The 16,846-nt window shown below is 47.5% G+C and overlaps 1 protein-coding gene across 1 annotated transcript in view; it reads left to right on the plus strand.

The window, feature by feature from the left end:
* The window catches only part of DDX31 (DEAD-box helicase 31), a 59,697-nt gene that overhangs the window by 8,191 nt on the left and 34,660 nt on the right, over window positions 1-16,846 (plus strand). Inside the window, exons 6-14 of the mRNA XM_070430384.1 lie at window positions 954-1,018; window positions 6,770-6,814; window positions 8,035-8,076; window positions 9,253-9,317; window positions 10,855-10,974; window positions 11,091-11,197; window positions 12,202-12,476; window positions 13,140-13,307; window positions 16,373-16,432. Coding sequence (XP_070286485.1) covers window positions 954-1,018; window positions 6,770-6,814; window positions 8,035-8,076; window positions 9,253-9,317; window positions 10,855-10,974; window positions 11,091-11,197; window positions 12,202-12,476; window positions 13,140-13,307; window positions 16,373-16,432 — 947 coding nt within the window. The remainder of the gene's footprint in view (window positions 1-953; window positions 1,019-6,769; window positions 6,815-8,034; window positions 8,077-9,252; window positions 9,318-10,854; window positions 10,975-11,090; window positions 11,198-12,201; window positions 12,477-13,139; window positions 13,308-16,372; window positions 16,433-16,846) is intronic.

Below are 16,846 nucleotides of genomic sequence, written 5' to 3' on the forward strand. Positions count from 1 at the left end.
CGCCCATCCTTACTCCATTGGCGATGCGTATGTTCTTCTGCTATTAAACAGAGTTCTGACCCGACACACTGCTTGGATGCAGTCGGTTGCTCAGCCATGGAACCTGCTTTGGCATGTTCCAGAACACCCCCAGCATGTTCTTCGGACCCTCTTGTGCCCTTCATCAGCTCTTCTCCACTCCCCCCACCTCAGCCGTCATTCAGGGGGGAGGAAACCCCAAATTGTCGCCATCCTGGGTTTCTTCCAGTCTTTAGCGGCTGGGGCTCGCCTGGCCCCTCCCACTCCAGCACCACAGAGGACTTTACTTGGCCACGGCGCGCATTTGAGAGTTTAGACACTGCAGAGGAGGAGCTGTCTAGCTTCTGAGACAGCCCTCAAGCTTGTGTGTAGTTTAGGGAATGTATCACCGAGTCCCGCTAGAGCAGTGGTTCTCAACCTTCCTAATGCCGCGACCCTTTAATACAGTTCCTCATGTTGTGGTGACCCCCAACCATAAAATTATTTTCGTTGCTACTTCATAACTGTAATTTTGCTACTGTTACGAATCGTCATGTAAATATCTGATATGCAGGATGTATTTTCATTGTTACAAATTGAACATAATTAAAGCATAGTGATTAATCACAAAAACAATATGTAATTATATATGTGTTTTCCGATGACCCTGTGAAAGGGTCATTTGACTGTGAAAGGGTCGTTCGACCCCCAAAGGGGTCGCGACCCTCAGGTTGAGAACCGCTGCGTTAGAGGAAGGAAGGAGCTGCAGCTGCAGTTTTGTAGGAGGACCGAGTGTACAGAGGAGTGTGAGATAGTGGGCTCCGTTTCTGCCTCTTGGCCATGGGCTTGCTCTTCCCTATCCCCAGATTCAGGGCTGCCCGCGGGGAGCAGGGCTGCTTTCCTTACTGTCATCCACAGGGGCTCTGGTTTTAATTGCTTTTCTACTTTTTTAAAAGGTAAAACTCTTGCCTATTGCATCCCTGTGGTCCAGTCCCTCCAAGCAATGAAAACAAAAATACAGGTGAGTGTCGAGTGTGCTTCTCCACTCTTGTTCATAGTGATGGAACCATCAGGCGGAAGCACGGCAGTGGTACTGGGACCGAAAGGCTCTGCCTTCCCTTCGCATTGTTTCCTTGCCTCTTACTCCATTTCTCACACAGCGCGCTGCCTCCTAGGGCTGCCCAGCATGCAGCAGAGTAAAGGGATTCACCACCATCATAGTAGGTCTAACAGCACATGTGTCAGGTGCTCCCGGATGTCAGACGTACTGCCAGATGCCTTGCCTGTGTGATCTTGAATCTTTAGCTGCCTTGGCCCCACCGAGTTGTCAGTATTACTGTTACCCCAGGTTTACATGAAAAAATGGAGGCTTGGGGAAGTTCAGTAACTTACCCAGACCATGTGGCGAGTAATGGGGAACTGCATTCCCACCTCAGTTCTCTGTGGCTCCAGAGACAAGCTCTTCTGCCTAAGAAAGGTGAACGTTGTATGTAAATGTGGTTTGTCATGAACAGTAGATGTGGAAATAAGCACCCAATTAGTGAGTTTGACAATGGGCCACCTGGTGTTGAGCATGTTCTAGAAGCTTCCTTCAGGTGTGAAACAGTTAGTGCCTGGGCCACAATTGGGTCCTTGGTGTTCCTTGGGAAGCCAGTGAACCGCCACCTTCCACAGACATAGGTGTCATCTCAAAACCCGGCCCAGAATCCCACAGATACAGCCCTGCTTTGTCTCTAGAGGAAACAGCGAGGTCAGAAACGAGTCAGATAAGAGCTAATTGGTTCCTTTTTTCTCGGTTTGGACCTGCAGGATTAGATGTGTATCGAGCCCATCTGATAGTTGAGTGCCAAGATAAATAATGAGAGTGTTGGATTATAGCCCATAAACTTAAACAAATTCCATGAGTCCAAACTGATAAGAAGAGATGACTGAGTAAATAAATAAGTGGTGGAAGGGAAAGCCCTTCCTCAAGGTAGAAATGCGAAGGAAAATGTAGAACGAGAGATGGAAATAGAGCAGCAGCCTTTGGCAGGATCGTCACAGATGCTAACGTGAGGGGGTGGAAGTGATGAAATGGGCTGTTTACATAGTTTCAGAGCAGCACCCCACAAGGCACTCTCAATCACAAAGGGAAACTAACCTTCCAGCGGGAAGCCCGGCTGCCTCCTAACCAAGCCATCAGCTGGCGTCACCGGCGCTGAGACGTGGGCCTCACGGGCCCCGTGTGCTGCGAGTCCAGAGGACGCAGCTCCACTTCTGTAGTTTTCTTGCCCAAAACACATAACCTGAGTTTAATCATAAGCAAACATCAGCCAAACCCAAATTGAAGGATATTCTACAAAACAGCTGACCAGTACCTTGTTCAAAAGTATTAAGGTCACAAAAGACAAAGAAATACCATGAAACGACCCAGAGTAAGAAACAAAGGAGATGTGACAGCTCAATGCAGGTCTGGTCCGGAGCTGGGTCCTGGTCTGGGGAAAGAACGGTGGTAGGTCAGTTCCTGGGATTTGAATGAGGCCTATGAGTTAGTTAATAGTGTTTAATCAGTGTTCATTTCCTGGTTCTGATCATTGTCCTGTGATTTTGAGAATCCATACCATATGAGGCAGCGGGGAGAAGGGTTTCAGGGAGTTCTTTGTACTACTTTTGCAATTTTTATTGGTTGATTGATTGATTTTAGAGAGAGAGAGAGAAACATTGATTTATTGTCCCACTTACTTATGCATTCATTGGTTGATTGTTGTATGTGCCCTGACTGGGGATTGAACCTGCAACCTTGGTGTATTGGGATGATGCGCTAACCAACTGAGCTACCTGGCCAGGGCTGTGCATTGTTTTGTAAATCTGAAATTATTTCAAAATGAGTCAGTTTAAGTTTTATTTAAACTCTATGTAAATGATTGTAAATGAATAAAACAGAAGTCATACACAATCATCCAAATTATGGAACCTTCTAGAGCCAGTAAAAGTGCTATTTTTTTTTCAAGTATTATTTGTGAACTTGTGTTCTTGCCATGTAACTGAAATAAGGCAGGTTATAAACAGGCACATAGAGTATGACTCCAACTTCGTCAATGATGATAAAATCTGTGTGTATATAAAAAAGATGAGAAAGATACTTATCAGACGATTAATGCTAGTTTTCTCTGAAGTGGTAAGAGAGATTTTTAATTCCTGCGGTGACTGCCTTTTCCTTCCCATGGCACTCTGAGAGAGTCCCACAGGGCTCCTTAGCGTTGCACGGGGAACATAGAGGAGAAGCAGGTCATCACGACAGTGCGGTGGAGCCTCCCCCACTGACAGGCTCCAGAAATGCCAGGGCAAGGTGTTAGTTCATTCAGAGTTGGGGGGTTGGGGGGTATTGGAGCTGGGGTGGGTCCTGCAGTCCTAGCCCACCTGTCTGGTCTCATAGATGGTGACTGAGGACAGGGGAGGTTAGAGTACACACCGGGAGCCCGTGTGGTGGGCAGCTGTGCTCCAGTCTGAGCGTGACTCTAGGCGGACCATTTCACCCTCTGTGCCTCACTGACTTCACCGGTGCCATGGCGACTGCAGTGCCTCTCTCCTGGGGTGAGGAGCAAGTCAGCTGGGTGCACGTGGAGGGTTGAGAATGGTGCCTGTCACCTGGGAACCACCTGCTCATTGTGGGAGCTGTCATCATCATCAACACGCTCCCAGGGCTGTTTAAAGGGCAATGGTTTGATTCACTTATATTCAGAACCATTAACAAGCCAGGCAGTTGCTTTTAATTTGCTCAACTATTTTTAATATCACTCACAACTCATCCTATTCAAGACTGAAATATTCTGTAGAGAGAGTTTTCCAAGCCCAAATTTAACTCACTGATTTCAAGTAATACTCATGTAGACCCTTGGAGTTCATTGTAAAATGATTTGACCTGTAAAAATCATATGTGGAGGGAGCAGCAAATCCAAGGCCCCCGACGGAGCCTTCAGTTACTTTGGGAATGAAACGGGAAAGGGCTGCTCTGCTGTGCACACTCGCTCAGTCATTTTGGCTCTGATGCTTCTGACATCACATCCATCCTCTTCACTCACTTCTGCTCTGTGAGGAATTGCTTTTTCTTTCTTTCCGTCTGTGTAGTAACACCTTTTGAAATGTCAGAATCTCCTACCGTCACACTGCGGCACGTCGCTACCGTTGTACTAACATGTTTACCGTTCCTCGCCCGGCTTCAGCGCAGGCTCGCCAAGTTGATGTTGAGTACAGGCGGCTCTAGTTTGAATTCCAAATCCTTTTCTCCTTGTGGGTAAATGTCTCCTATGCAAAACATGAAAACCATGCTTGTGATTGAATTTGAGGCTAAGTCTGCACTTAGCTGCTGCTCTCATTGTTTTTATCCAATCCCTGTCTGTGAGCACTTTCGAGGTGCAAGGCACCGTTGCTTTCGGGGCCTTTATCAGATTACTTTGTTTTCTTCTTGTATTGTTATTATTATGACTATTATTACTTTTGGATATAATGTATATGGCAAATAAATGTAAACAGTACCCAAAAAATTGAGAGTGAAAATCAAGTCATTCCCTCCCCTGCCTTCTCTGAATGCGACGTTCTGTCAGGATGCAGTGGTCCTTGTCACCAGTCTCTTAAGAGCATGTCCTCTTAGGGTATCCCCTGCCTATAAAGCAAATGTGCACGTGTACAGGTCCTCTTGCTTCTTTAATTGAAGCATTTGTTTGTTTGATACACAAACGGTGGCTTGTTATGCATGCTGTCCTGTGCTTTGCTTTTGTTCACTTCATGTGTTTGGGGGATAGTTTCTTATCTGTTGAATAAGCCTTGTGTTTAAAGGGCTGCCTCGTATTCCACTGTCTGTATGTACAGTAAATTATTGAGTCATTCCTTCATTGGTGGGATGTACATTTTGTTCAGTATTTTACTACAAACAGGGTTATTATAAATACTCTACATTCTGGAAAATACAAGTTTATGTACAGGTACCAGTGTATCTTTTAGAGAAATTCCCATAAGTGGAATTTGCATTTTTATTTGCTAGATAATGTCAAAATTGACCTTTAAAGGAGTTATACCAATTTGCACTCTCACCAACATTGTATGAGAGTTCCTATTTGCCCGTGCCCTTATCCACACTATCAGCTGTTTAATTTTGCTCATTTGACAGGGGAAAAATACTGTATTATAGTTTCAATTTGAATTTCTTTAGGAGTAAAGTTGAACATCTTTTCATATGTGTAAAAGCCATATTTTGAATTATTTCCATAAATTAACTTCTTATGTCCGCCTCCATTTTTCTGTTTGAGTTTTCTTTTATGTTTTTATTTTTAGTTGAATTATAGACCTTCCTTATAAGATAGGGAAATTGGCCTTTCTCTTATGTGTAGGGTAATCTTTCTCCACATTGTTATTTGACTCTTGATTTTGTTTGGGTATTATTTTTTTATTTTGAAATTAAAAAAATTTTTTTATTGATTTTTTTACAGAGAGGAAGGGAGAGGGATAGAGAGTTAGAAACATCAATGAGAGGGATGTTCTGCACGCCCCCTACTGGGGATGTGCCTGCAACCAAGGTACATGCCCTTGACCCGAATCGAACCTGGGACCCTTCAGTCTGCAGGCCGACGCTCTATCCACTGAGCCAACGCTCTATCCACTGAGCCAAACAGGCTAGGGCGAAATTTCAAATTTTTATGTGATAAAATTTATCGGTGTTTTATAGTTTCTGAGTTTTATGTCATCTATAAAAAGGCCAACTTAATTCCAACTTAATTTTTTCTGAAATGACCTTTGAATAATCCATTCTTTCCCTGATATAAAATGCTCCTTACTTCCTAAATTTCTCCATGTATTTGAGTCTACTCTAAACCCTATTTGCTGTTGTAAATCTCTGTATATCAGTGTCAATTTTTCAAAACTACAGTAGATTTAAATTGTTTAAATATCTGATGTTTTTCAGAAATGTTTTGGTTATTCTTAAACATTTTTTTATGTGAACTTGAAATCAGCTTGTTTGGTTACATTTATTATTTTATATGTGCATATAAATGTCTATATGCATTTTTATTAAGATTGCATTACATTTATGGATTGATTAGGAAGAATTCGCTTATATATAATATTATCCAAGAACAAGATACATCTTTCCATTTATTCAGGTTTTATTTTATGCTCCTCGGAGGTATTTTAAAATTCTCATTATGTAGATTTTATACATTTCTGTTACGTTTATCTTTTTTGTTGCTATTATAACTGATTTTTTTCTCCTTTGGATTTCCTCATTTTCTGTTAAAAGCAGTTTATAAATATATATTAATTTTGCATTCAGCTAGTTGACTTGTCTTTTTTGTAATAGAACTTCAAGTGATTTTTTTTTAGGATAAAATATTTGCTGATAATGACAGTTTTACCTCCTACTTTCCAGATTTTTAGACATTCTTTCTCTTGTCTGATTACATGGGCCAGAGCCTCTAGAACAGTGTTCCATGATAATGAAGGAGGTGGGCACTCTTGTCCTTTTTCTTAATCTTTACCTGAGGGTATGTTTTTACTGATTTTCATAGAGGAAGGGAGAGAGAAACATCGATTGGTTACCTCCCATATGCACCTTGATGGGAGCAAACTTGCAGCCTTTGTGTGTACAGGATGATGCTCCAGCCGGCCGGCCGCCAGGGCTTGTCCCTGTTCTTGGCCGAGACGGCTAGTGATGTGTGACCAGTGGCCACTCTTAGGTCCTGGTGTCTGGGCTCTTAGGACCTTCATTCAGAGCATTTCTTTCCTTCTCTGTCCCCAGCGCGGTGACGGCCCCTACGCGCTGGTGCTGGTGCCGACGAGAGAGGTAAGCGGTCTCACGTGCGGATGAGTGTTGTCAGTGACGTCCTGTTGGATTTGTAAGTGGAGTCACCGTTTTCCTCTCCACCGCGCCAGCCCTAACTTGAGGCCGTGTTTGGCTACAGATCACTTCACAGTGCCCTTTCCTTTGCTCGGGGACCAACCTCTGGTCCTCAACCAGAGAAATTCAGCTTCTCTGAAAAATCATGTTTCCTTGTCATCTAAACACTGATCACACTATAAATTTCTATCCTTTTAAAAGAAACTTAAATAATCTCATTTTTGTACACCCCCAACTTCATTAAAAAATAAAAGCAATCGGCCCTGAAAATGAACTTTAAAAAAAAAAAAAGAAAGCAAGCTACCTTGCCAACACATGTTCCTAAAAGTTAAGCTTCCTGGTATTTGTCGTCTTCCTTGGTGGAAATCTCTTTTATCTGGTATCTTTTATTTGCCTGGGAGGCAATTTCCGATGAAGGCATGTTTTCTCTGTCAGATGTAACCGTTTCCCTGCAGAGACTCGCTCATGGCGATGGAGGGTCCACTCCCCTCACATCCTGCAGAGCCCGGTCCGCTCCGTCCAATGGAGGAGCGGGCGTGAGGCTATTTAAATTTTGACCACAGCGAACTGGCTGTTTCCTGGGACGCTTCGTGAATCCTGAACACACGGGAACTATATCTTTGGGCAAAGGGATTATGGGCAGGTTTTGTGGAACCTCATTCATTTTCATTCGATGCCGCAGGGCTTGTTGGTTTTCTTTCCTTTATACATCTCTGGGTCCTCAGCTGCTGGCCCTGGCATGTTCCTGGATACAGTCACATCACCCTTACAGCCCCGAAGGCCAGGCTGCGGCCTCACTGCTCCATTCCCCCTGCGTGTGCTTACACCTCTTTCTAAGGAGCCGAGTCCAGGTCGGCGCCTTCCCTTTCCCTTGTGCTGCGCTGTGCGCTCTGGGGATTAGAGCCAGCAGAGGGAGCACGCGGCACCGTCTGTGTCCATCCAAGAAATAGATGTGCTGTGTCTGCCCACCCTGCAGACTGACAGCTCTCACAGTCAGTCTTGCACAGGGTATATGTTTCCAGTCGATTCTGTGCTAGAATTAATTTTTTTCTTGAATCATAACTTGAGGTCCAAGTTTGGATACGAATCACTCTACTGGTACATCGTCTAAATTTCTCAAAAAGGAAGAAGATGCCTTGCTCATTATAACTTCTTAATATTTACAGCTGGCGCTACAAAGCTTTGACACTTTCCAGAAACTGCTCAAGGTAAGGCACGCCGGGACTTCAGCTTTACCTTTTTTACTTGACTTTTTGAGGAAAGAGAAATATGCTGCAGCCTTTGCTTTGTCCTCAGAGAGCTCGCAGTTAGTCTCTTCCCTCCGCCGGATGTCTGCTCCACCCAGGAATAGCGTGGAGGCTTCCACTGGTCTAATCCTCACTAACGACCTGCTTTTAGCTGAGCAAGAGCACTAGTGTTTCCTGGAGCTTAAAGCTCTGTCATTCATCATAGGCACTAGCAAGCCACAGACATTCACAGGTATCGCAACCTTGAGATGGTCCAGTGCAAAGCCACTTGAAAGGCTGCACGTGGGTTTGTTTAAGAATGAGAGAGGCTCCAAGGCCAAGCCGGCCAGCCCACCCGATTTGGCCGAGAATTGCCCTGTCCGTCCTTCATCGGGGTGGGGGGTTGTGCCTAGGTTTCATTTTAGCCCCAAAGATCACACACCTCACTGAGATGTGTGTTTCATTCAGGCTCCATGGAGCAAGGCAGGGACTCACTGGAATCATTTCCAGAGCTCCCGTTTCTGTCTGTGTTGGGAGGAGGTCACAGCCTTAAATCCGGCTGTTGCTGACAGTGACCTGGGAGGGCAGTGCTAACAGTCCTGTCTACACAGTAACACCTCTTACCTGCGAAGCCCGACCCCCCTCCCAATTCCTTTTTAAAATTTTTAGTGATTTCAGAGAGAAAGGGAGAGGGAGGGAGATAGAAACATTGATCAATGGTGAAAGAGAATCACTGATCAGCTGCCTCTTGCACACCCCTACTGGGGGTCAAGCCCGCAACCTGGGCATGTGCCCTAGACCGGAATTGAACCCGGGACCCTTCAGTCCACAGGCCGACGCTCTATCCACTGAGCAAACCGGCTAGGGCCCTTAGTATTACTTTTTAATAGATTTTTTATTGATTTCAAAGAGAAAAGGGGAAAGGGAAAATCATTGATAGTTTGCCTCCTGCCCCCTACTGGGAATCGAGCCCGCAACCTGGGCTTGTGCTCTGACCAGGAATTGAACACTGACCTCCTGGTTCATGGGTCGATGCTCAACCACTGAGCCACACGGGCTGGGCCCCCTCCCAATGCCTTTGAGGAGAAGGAGGATAGACCTGCCTCTGTTTGTAGGAAACGGGCTATGCATTGATTCTGGTCTGATGTCTTTCTGTAGCCATTTACCTGGATTGTGCCTGGAGTGTTAATGGGAGGAGAGAAGAGAAAGTCTGAAAAAGCCAGGTAGGGGAGGTTTAATTCCTTTTTTAATCTGTCTGTTCTGCCTTCCTATTCAGTAAGACTCAGTCCTTCTAAACCTGGCCCCATGTGCAGGGAAAGACGGAGTCAGCAGGGAGCAGTCACCTTTAGACAGGGCTGTTTTTAAGATAGTCATGAACCTGTGGGGTTCCCTTCTGATCTGGTCATGACCTTCTTCTTTTTTTTAATAATGTTACATGCAATAAACATTAGTATTTCAAGAAAATGATTTTAAATATAATAATGTTACATGTGATCATGACCTTCTTAACTCCACCCACCCAGTCCCCGCATTCCCCCTTATTCAGTGCACCTCCCTTGGTGACAGTCTGTGTGGGTACATTGGGAGTTTGGGTGTTTTTTGTTTGTTTTTTATAAAACAAGGTCATAAGCTTACATATTGCTTTGCACCTTGCTTATTACACCCCAAAACATTGATTCCTAATTCTGTGTTAGAACTGGTCATTATGTCAGTAGAAAATTGTTGGGACAAGTAAATTCCACATTGTCTGCATTCTTTTAAAACAACTTTTATTGTATCTTAGGGTAGTGCTTAGTAGTAACACCCAACTATATGTGTGGCCTATTCCTGAGGAGTAAATATTAACGTGGAAATCTGAAAATATTGGCGAGGCTTGCTTTCAGCTGTGAGTAACAGTGGCAGCGAACAGCGGTGCTCCCAGCGCGGTGGACGGTATGCTTTTCTTTCACAAATAGTTAAGCCTGACGGCAGCCCGGCCAAGACCGACATGTGCTCCAGTGTTGGGACTCAGGCCCCTCCTCTTTTTGTGCCATGACATGAGGCTTCCATTTCCAAGATCACCTCACAGTAGCGATCCCGCCCTCACAGCTAAGTCCTACAGCAGGAGCAAGATCATCAGACCCTCCCTCTACAGGGGCTCGTGGCGTTTGTATCTCTCTGTCCTCCTGTCTTGTTCTAGAGCGTAGGCTGGGATCATGCTTACCTGCAGGGGAAGCTAGAAAACATACTCAGCTAGAAACTGGAGGCTTTTATTACCAGGCTAATGGGTGAAGGATGTTTGGGGAGTCATAAATTAGATTTATTCTACCTAGTCTATGGGGGCAGAGCTATGCCTGTTACATGGAAGTCGCAGCAAAGGTTCAGTATAAGAAAACATTCTGGGATAACTGATTCAGCTATGAGGTTCCCTGGCAAAGAAGCCTCGGGAGCAGGCTAGACGACCATGTGTCTGGAATGTGCTAGAAGGGACCCATGGACAGGTAAAAGGCATCGGATTACATAGTCAAGATTCCTTTCAAAGTTAAGGTTTTATGATTTTAATGTAATTGCAGATCTTAACAATTCTGTTCTATAGGAGAGAAACTTCAGAGAAAAATGCAAACTCTGATCTTTGTATCCACTTGTCATCACGTTTGTCATGATTCAAGCTGTGGCACATGCTGCTAGACACGGATCTGTCTCCTTCGCCTTTTTCCTGTGTCTTCCACTGATACAGCCCAGTGTGATTTACTGTCTCTTGTGGTATGTAATTTTCAACAGGCTCCGCAAAGGAATCAATATCCTCATCTCCACTCCTGGACGTCTGGTGGATCATATAAAATCCACAAAGAACATTCATTTCAACCGCATCCGCTGGCTGGTTCTGGATGAAGCCGACAGGTGAGGCTGATCTGGAAGCAGGAAAGGCACAGGGAAGGCTGTGTCTGTCCATCTGACTGCAGCCTGGGTTACATGCCGTCTGCATTAGATTTAACTTTCTTCTCCTGAAACCGCAGAATCTTAGATCTGGGCTTCGAAAAGACTATCACGGTGATACTCAACGCGATCAACGCAGAGTGCCAGGAACGACAGAACGTCTTGCTGTCGGCCACTCTCACGGAAGGTGAGCGAAGAGAATGGATGCCGCTGCCAGGGGCCTGTGTGCCAGCGCTGGCCCTCAGCCTCAGGCCGGGGAGGAGTCTCATGGCGCCCCCGGGGCACAGGGAGAGGGCCAGCAGTTGGGACCGTGCTGCAGGGGCTCCTGCAGGTGGGGAGGACGGGGAAGGCTGGCGGCCACCACCTATGCCTGCGTGAGCCTTTCACTGCGGCCATGACCCTCGGAGGGCAGGGCTCTGGTCCGGACAAGGACGGCCTCTCACCACGCGCATTGTTACTGCGATCAGCCTGCCTTTCTCCTGAAGAGGCAGTGGACCTGAAAGTACTCCTGTCCTTTAAGCTCGTTTCCGTTTTTCATCCTCGTGAGATGGAGCTTCTTAGCTGCCTTTCGTAGATGGGACACTGTGCATGGCCAAGCGGCAGCGCTCTGCACCGACCCCGCAGCAGGTCCTGTCTCGGCAACAGGACAGCTTCTGTGTCTGGTGTCTGCTTCACTCGGCACACCAGCTGCCACCAGTACGCCTCATCAGCACTTCTGAGTGTATTCCCGAGAACATTAATTTTCAGAGATAATCCATGGAAAAGGGATTCTGTGCTCAAAAAGTTTGGGAAATGCCACACATGACCTCCTCTTGGAGACGCGTGGTGCGCCTTCACACAGTAAAGGTCCTGAGAAGGCCTGCAAAACCTACGGAAGAATTTGTGGGACCTTTTTATCCGGGTTTTCATTACTTGATCACAGAACCCTTTGGGCAGACCCCTGTTAATGTCCCTTTCAGTGGTTTCCCACAGGTGCGAGCTTAGAAAGGCTGGTGTGAGGGGTTGTTGGGCTGTGGGAAGAAATCCGGGGGTCCACCCACCAGATAGACAATTGGGCAGTTCAGCACGGCCCTTGGTGAAACCCGCCAGCAGTTGCCTAGTTGCCTGAATGTGCGGTGTGCCTGGGCGTGCATAGGGACCAGTTCCACAGCGTGTGCTGTCCCCTGTTTTGACCTTTTCACTTTCTCCCAGGTGTGACACGGCTCGCTGACATCAGTTTACACAACCCAGTCAGCATTTCTGTCCTGGAGAATAGCTTCGGGCAGCCTTACCTGACAGATGAAGAGTCTTCTGACGACTCTGACTCACTAAGTGACGACGACTATGACGATGACGATGACGATGATGATGATGATGATGAGCTGGACGGCTTTGCAATTCCGGAGGGTCTTGAGCAGTACGTGGTCTTGGTTCCCAGCAAGCTGAGGCTGGTCTGCCTGGCAGCCTTCATCCTGCAGAAGTGCAAGGTAGGACGGGCCCGGTCAGCTCCATCGAGGGGAGGCCTGTGTCGTTTGTATCCGGCATTGCTGGCAGCGGGTTGAGATGCAGTTTTCTGGCCTAACTGCTGGTGGATGTAGTGTTCTAGGATTGTGGGAAAGCTCGGAGGTCAGCGATAGCCATTATGTTCAACCTGAAATCTGCCCTAAGTATCTTTCCTGGGACTGATGTTGGGAACAGCAGAGGTGGCAGGAGCATGCTGGGTGTGAGACAGCTAGGGGCCTGTGCTTGCGTTTTTAAAAGACACCCGGTATTTGCGTATTTATTGCTAGTTTCGGCAGCACTTTCTCTGGGACATGGGGAAGCAGTAGGTGGAAGGCTTGAGAGTGAAGCTTCTCGATGCACTGCACGTGGCATGTGTGCTGAGGCCTGAGAGGACGAAGAACAGTGCTGATGTGCAGCCTCACCCTGAAGCACGCTCAGCTCAGGTGTGGGAGCGTGATCAAGGTCATGGCTGTCAGCTCCCTCTCCTGCAGTCTGGGAGCAGGGAGCATCCGTGTTAATTTTGCAAGTAACTCCAAGCCGTCTGTCATCTCTTTCCAAACAGGGCCAGTGTGACTGTATTTTAGAAAGATACCCGTTGTAGTGTCACCTCATAACCCTGTGGTGGTTTCCCCTCTGTGTCCATGTAGTTTGAAACTGACCAGAAGCTGATCGTCTTTTTCTCGAGTTGCGAGCTGGTGGAGTTCCACTACCACCTCTTCTTCCAGACCCTGCTGGGCGGCGCGGCGTCAGGGCAGTTACCATCTGGCGGCCCGCGATTAACATTCCTGCGGCTGCATGGCAACATGGACCAGGAGGTGAGCAAGCCCGGGGCCCATCCAACTGATCGCGCCCTCCAGGGTCAGCACTGGCTCTCGCTGGGCTGGGGCGGGTGTCCCCCGAGGAGGGTGGCGCACGGGAACTGGACGCGGCCGCCCTGCCCGTGATGTGGGCGAGTGAAGCCTATTGTTCCGCCCGCCTGCTCCGGAGCTGGGCTCGTCCACCTGAGAGCTCGCAGGCCCTTGGCCTGCATCTACCTCAACCAGCTGTTAAGGCAACAGAGCACCACTAAGTAGCTGGCACTAGGGAAGGGTTTTGCCTTTTTAGTACCCAGTGTGTAATTAGGGCTTGATGTCTTCAAATTAAGAGCATTAATGGAGCTAAATTGTGGCTCCCATATGGTACTGCTGAGCGTGACTGCTGTCGTTGTCAACAAGATGCAGCGCTCTCTCAGCACTTCGGCTTGGAGAGGGTCTGTGTGTCTCGCTCTGCCTCGGCTCTGAGTAACGTTTTTGTTCAGGAAGAAGAGTAGAACGTTCGCCTTGTTTTAGGTTCTAAGCTGCAAAACTCAGTCCATGGAGAGTTGGGGCGGAGCGTGGAGTGGGGTGAAGTCACTGCCTCGTGCAGGGAGGGACGCACAGGGCCTGAGATGGGAGCCATCTTGTCCTGGAGGCTGTTACCAGGCAGCTCCGAAAGGAGGAGGAGTGAAGGAGGGCCCCAAATGAGGGTGCGCGGGGACTAGAACCACACTGCAAAGTGGTAACATCCTTAGAGTATAAGAGACCTTAAAGGTCATCAAGGCCATTTCCCCTCCTGTTTTTGCTTTAATAATTCAGGAAATGGAGCTTCAAAAAAGCGAATTTGCTCAAGGTCACTCAAGGACACAACTTCTTATTTGCCACAAGATAGCATAGTATTTCCTGACTGTCTCAGCCTTTGTGAATTTTATAAGCTCTTCCTTTTTACCTTGTGGATCCCTGAGTCAATCGAATTTGTTGATTTCATAATGCAATACCATTTATGGTGTTTCTCTCTCTTTTTTTTTTTCCTTAAATTAGTTTTCTATTCCTCTGGGTCTGTTTCACCAGAGGCATGCTGCAGGGGAGTCTGAGGTGACGGAGGAGCTGGCTGTGGACTCAGAAGGATCTGGGAATTTGAGTAGATCACACAGAGTCAGATGTGTTCAGACTCTGGTTGTAATGCCAGCTGTGTGCCCTGGAGGCAGACTCCTGGTTCTAGTCCTGGCTCTGCTGTTCACTGGCTGTGTGACCTCAGGACACTCTCTCTGTGCCTCAGTTTCCATGTCTCTAAAATGGAGCCAATAGTCGTATTTACTTCATGTGCTTGAGACAATTCATTGAGTTAATGCAGATAAAAGTGCTTAGCACAGGCCTGGCTCATAGTCAGTGCTCAGTAAATGTTAAGGGCCATTATTATTGTTATTTCTCCTTCAGGAATAGTTCCGCTCTTCAGTTTAGTAATTGTTAATATTTTACTTATATTGTTTTATTAAGTAGCCTTCACAGCCTACCCATGAGTAGAGGATGGGAGGGAGTATCAGTATTTTATCTGATGAATACTGAGGTTAAGTGTCTTACCCCAGACTGAGCTAAAACAGCCCCAAGCACATATTCCTGGCCACTGTTCCACATGACCTGTGGTCTCCCTAAATGATTGTCATGACCCCAACCAAGTTTACGGGCATTGGAGAGAAGTGAAGTTTGAAGTTGCTGCCTGGTGGTTGTGATGAAAGCTCAGGAATTAGGTTTCCTCCTCTCCCCAGACCTGGATCCATCCACATGGGCTTTCACGTGTGTCCCTGCTTTCAGGAACTATTCTGATTTGCCTGGACACCACAGCCGTTAAATGGTCCCTTATAAAGACTGTGCAGCAAACCGGACCAACGCAGGCCTCCTCGGGAGGGTCTGAGCTCAGCTCTGGACCAGCTCCCTGGGTCCACGTGCGGTCAGCCCTGCACTGTGTGTGGGTGTCCTTGGCAAGTTCCTCAGCCCCCGAGCCTCAGTTTCTCTGCCTGGAAAGGGGTGGTAATGGTACCTGCTCGGAGGGCTGTGGGGATTGGATTCGTGCAGACGTGTAAAGCGTAGGCCAGCGTTTGGTACGTGGCTGCGCTCAGTGCACACTGGTTGTCCGTGTCCACTGTCCCTGGGGGGGTCCCACTTCTGCGACAACACGTGTATGTGAAAGACGGCGGTGAGGTTCCCCTCGGAAACAGGGCTGCGCCTAAGTGGAGGGAGAGACATCCTTTTTTCCAAAATTGTAATAATTTGGTCACTTCCCTCTTTTGTGGCTGACAGGTGGGCATGGCCACGTGTCAGCTGCTTGCGCCACTGGCTTTGCAAGTTCACAGGAAAGCCTTTAGGAACTCACCCAAAGGGAACAGTGATGTGCACAGGGCTTGCCAATAAAGATTTTATCACAGATTATAATGGAGAACAGTCGACCACAGCCTCAGGGCCAACAATGGGGCATCGGCCAGGTAAATGGTGGTACACCCACCCTGCTGGTTGCTAACAGTGTCGTCACGAGAGAGAGGGTGTGGTTTGGAAAGATGTTCATGTCCTGTTGGTTTCTGATAAGAGTGTGTTGCTAGTAGAGGCCGTGTGGCCATCTTTCCAGAGCCCCTTCTTGGTGATGCTTTGCACAGGCCCGGGGCACGGGGTTGCCAGTGGTGGTGGTGTGCTTCGAGCGGTGGGAAATTGCGTTTTCTTCCTTCGTCTTACAGTTAAAATATATGGGGTGTATATTTTTTTGACCTTTTTTAAAAAAATCAGTCGTTAACAAAATTCCCCTGCAGGAAAGGTGGGTTGTTCATCATTCCTCTCGCCCACCTGCAGGAAAGTGTGTCCCTGTGGACTGTCTTTGCTCCAGGTGGCCGATCTGGAGGATGGGCCCGCCTGGCGCTGCCCTCCTGACACAGCCCAGAGTGCAGTCCTGGGCCTGTTAGATGTGAGCACTCGTTGCTTCCCTTCCTCCAAAGCCTCTCTGTTCTGGGCCTGAATGTAGTCCCAGGGGACGGAGACCGGGAGCACGGGCACCTGCTCGCTGGATTGTCTCAGCGCTGAGGCTTCCCTTGTCTTTGCAGGAGAGAACAGCAGTGTTCCGAGAGTTTGCACAGGCTGGCCCTGGCGTCCTCTTCTGCACGGTACGTAATAACTGCACTCCGGTGAGATGAGCATTTCTGCAATTGGTGGTTGCAGTTTTTCTGTCTCAATGATTTGCCTTGCAGCTGCCCCACTGACAGCGGGAATCCCAAGGCTCTTGGTGTGGCCGGTCCCTTGGCACCTCTGGTTTGTCACCTGACTTAGTCACAGGTAGCCGCTGCCACTGTGCAGAAGACTCAGCTATTTGCTCACTAATAGTGGCAGCTGTTGGTCTGAAAACGTGTGAATCTTGCTGATTTCTATCCACTAAAAACTTGTAAATTACAGCTATCGGGAGTAATTAGAGCTGAGAGTCTTTCCACAACAAAATCACTCTACACACCTTGCTCACCTCCTTCCAGGAGCAGCTGCCGTGGGCAGTGTGTCTGCTGGTGTCTGTCACTTGCCCTACAGTG

The sequence above is a fragment of the Myotis yumanensis genome, unplaced genomic scaffold (assembly GCF_028538775.1).
Source record: "Myotis yumanensis isolate MYYU_CA2020_CCGP unplaced genomic scaffold, mMyoYum1.0.hap1 SCAF_12, whole genome shotgun sequence".
In the NCBI taxonomy this organism is placed as follows: Eukaryota; Metazoa; Chordata; class Mammalia; order Chiroptera; family Vespertilionidae; genus Myotis; species Myotis yumanensis.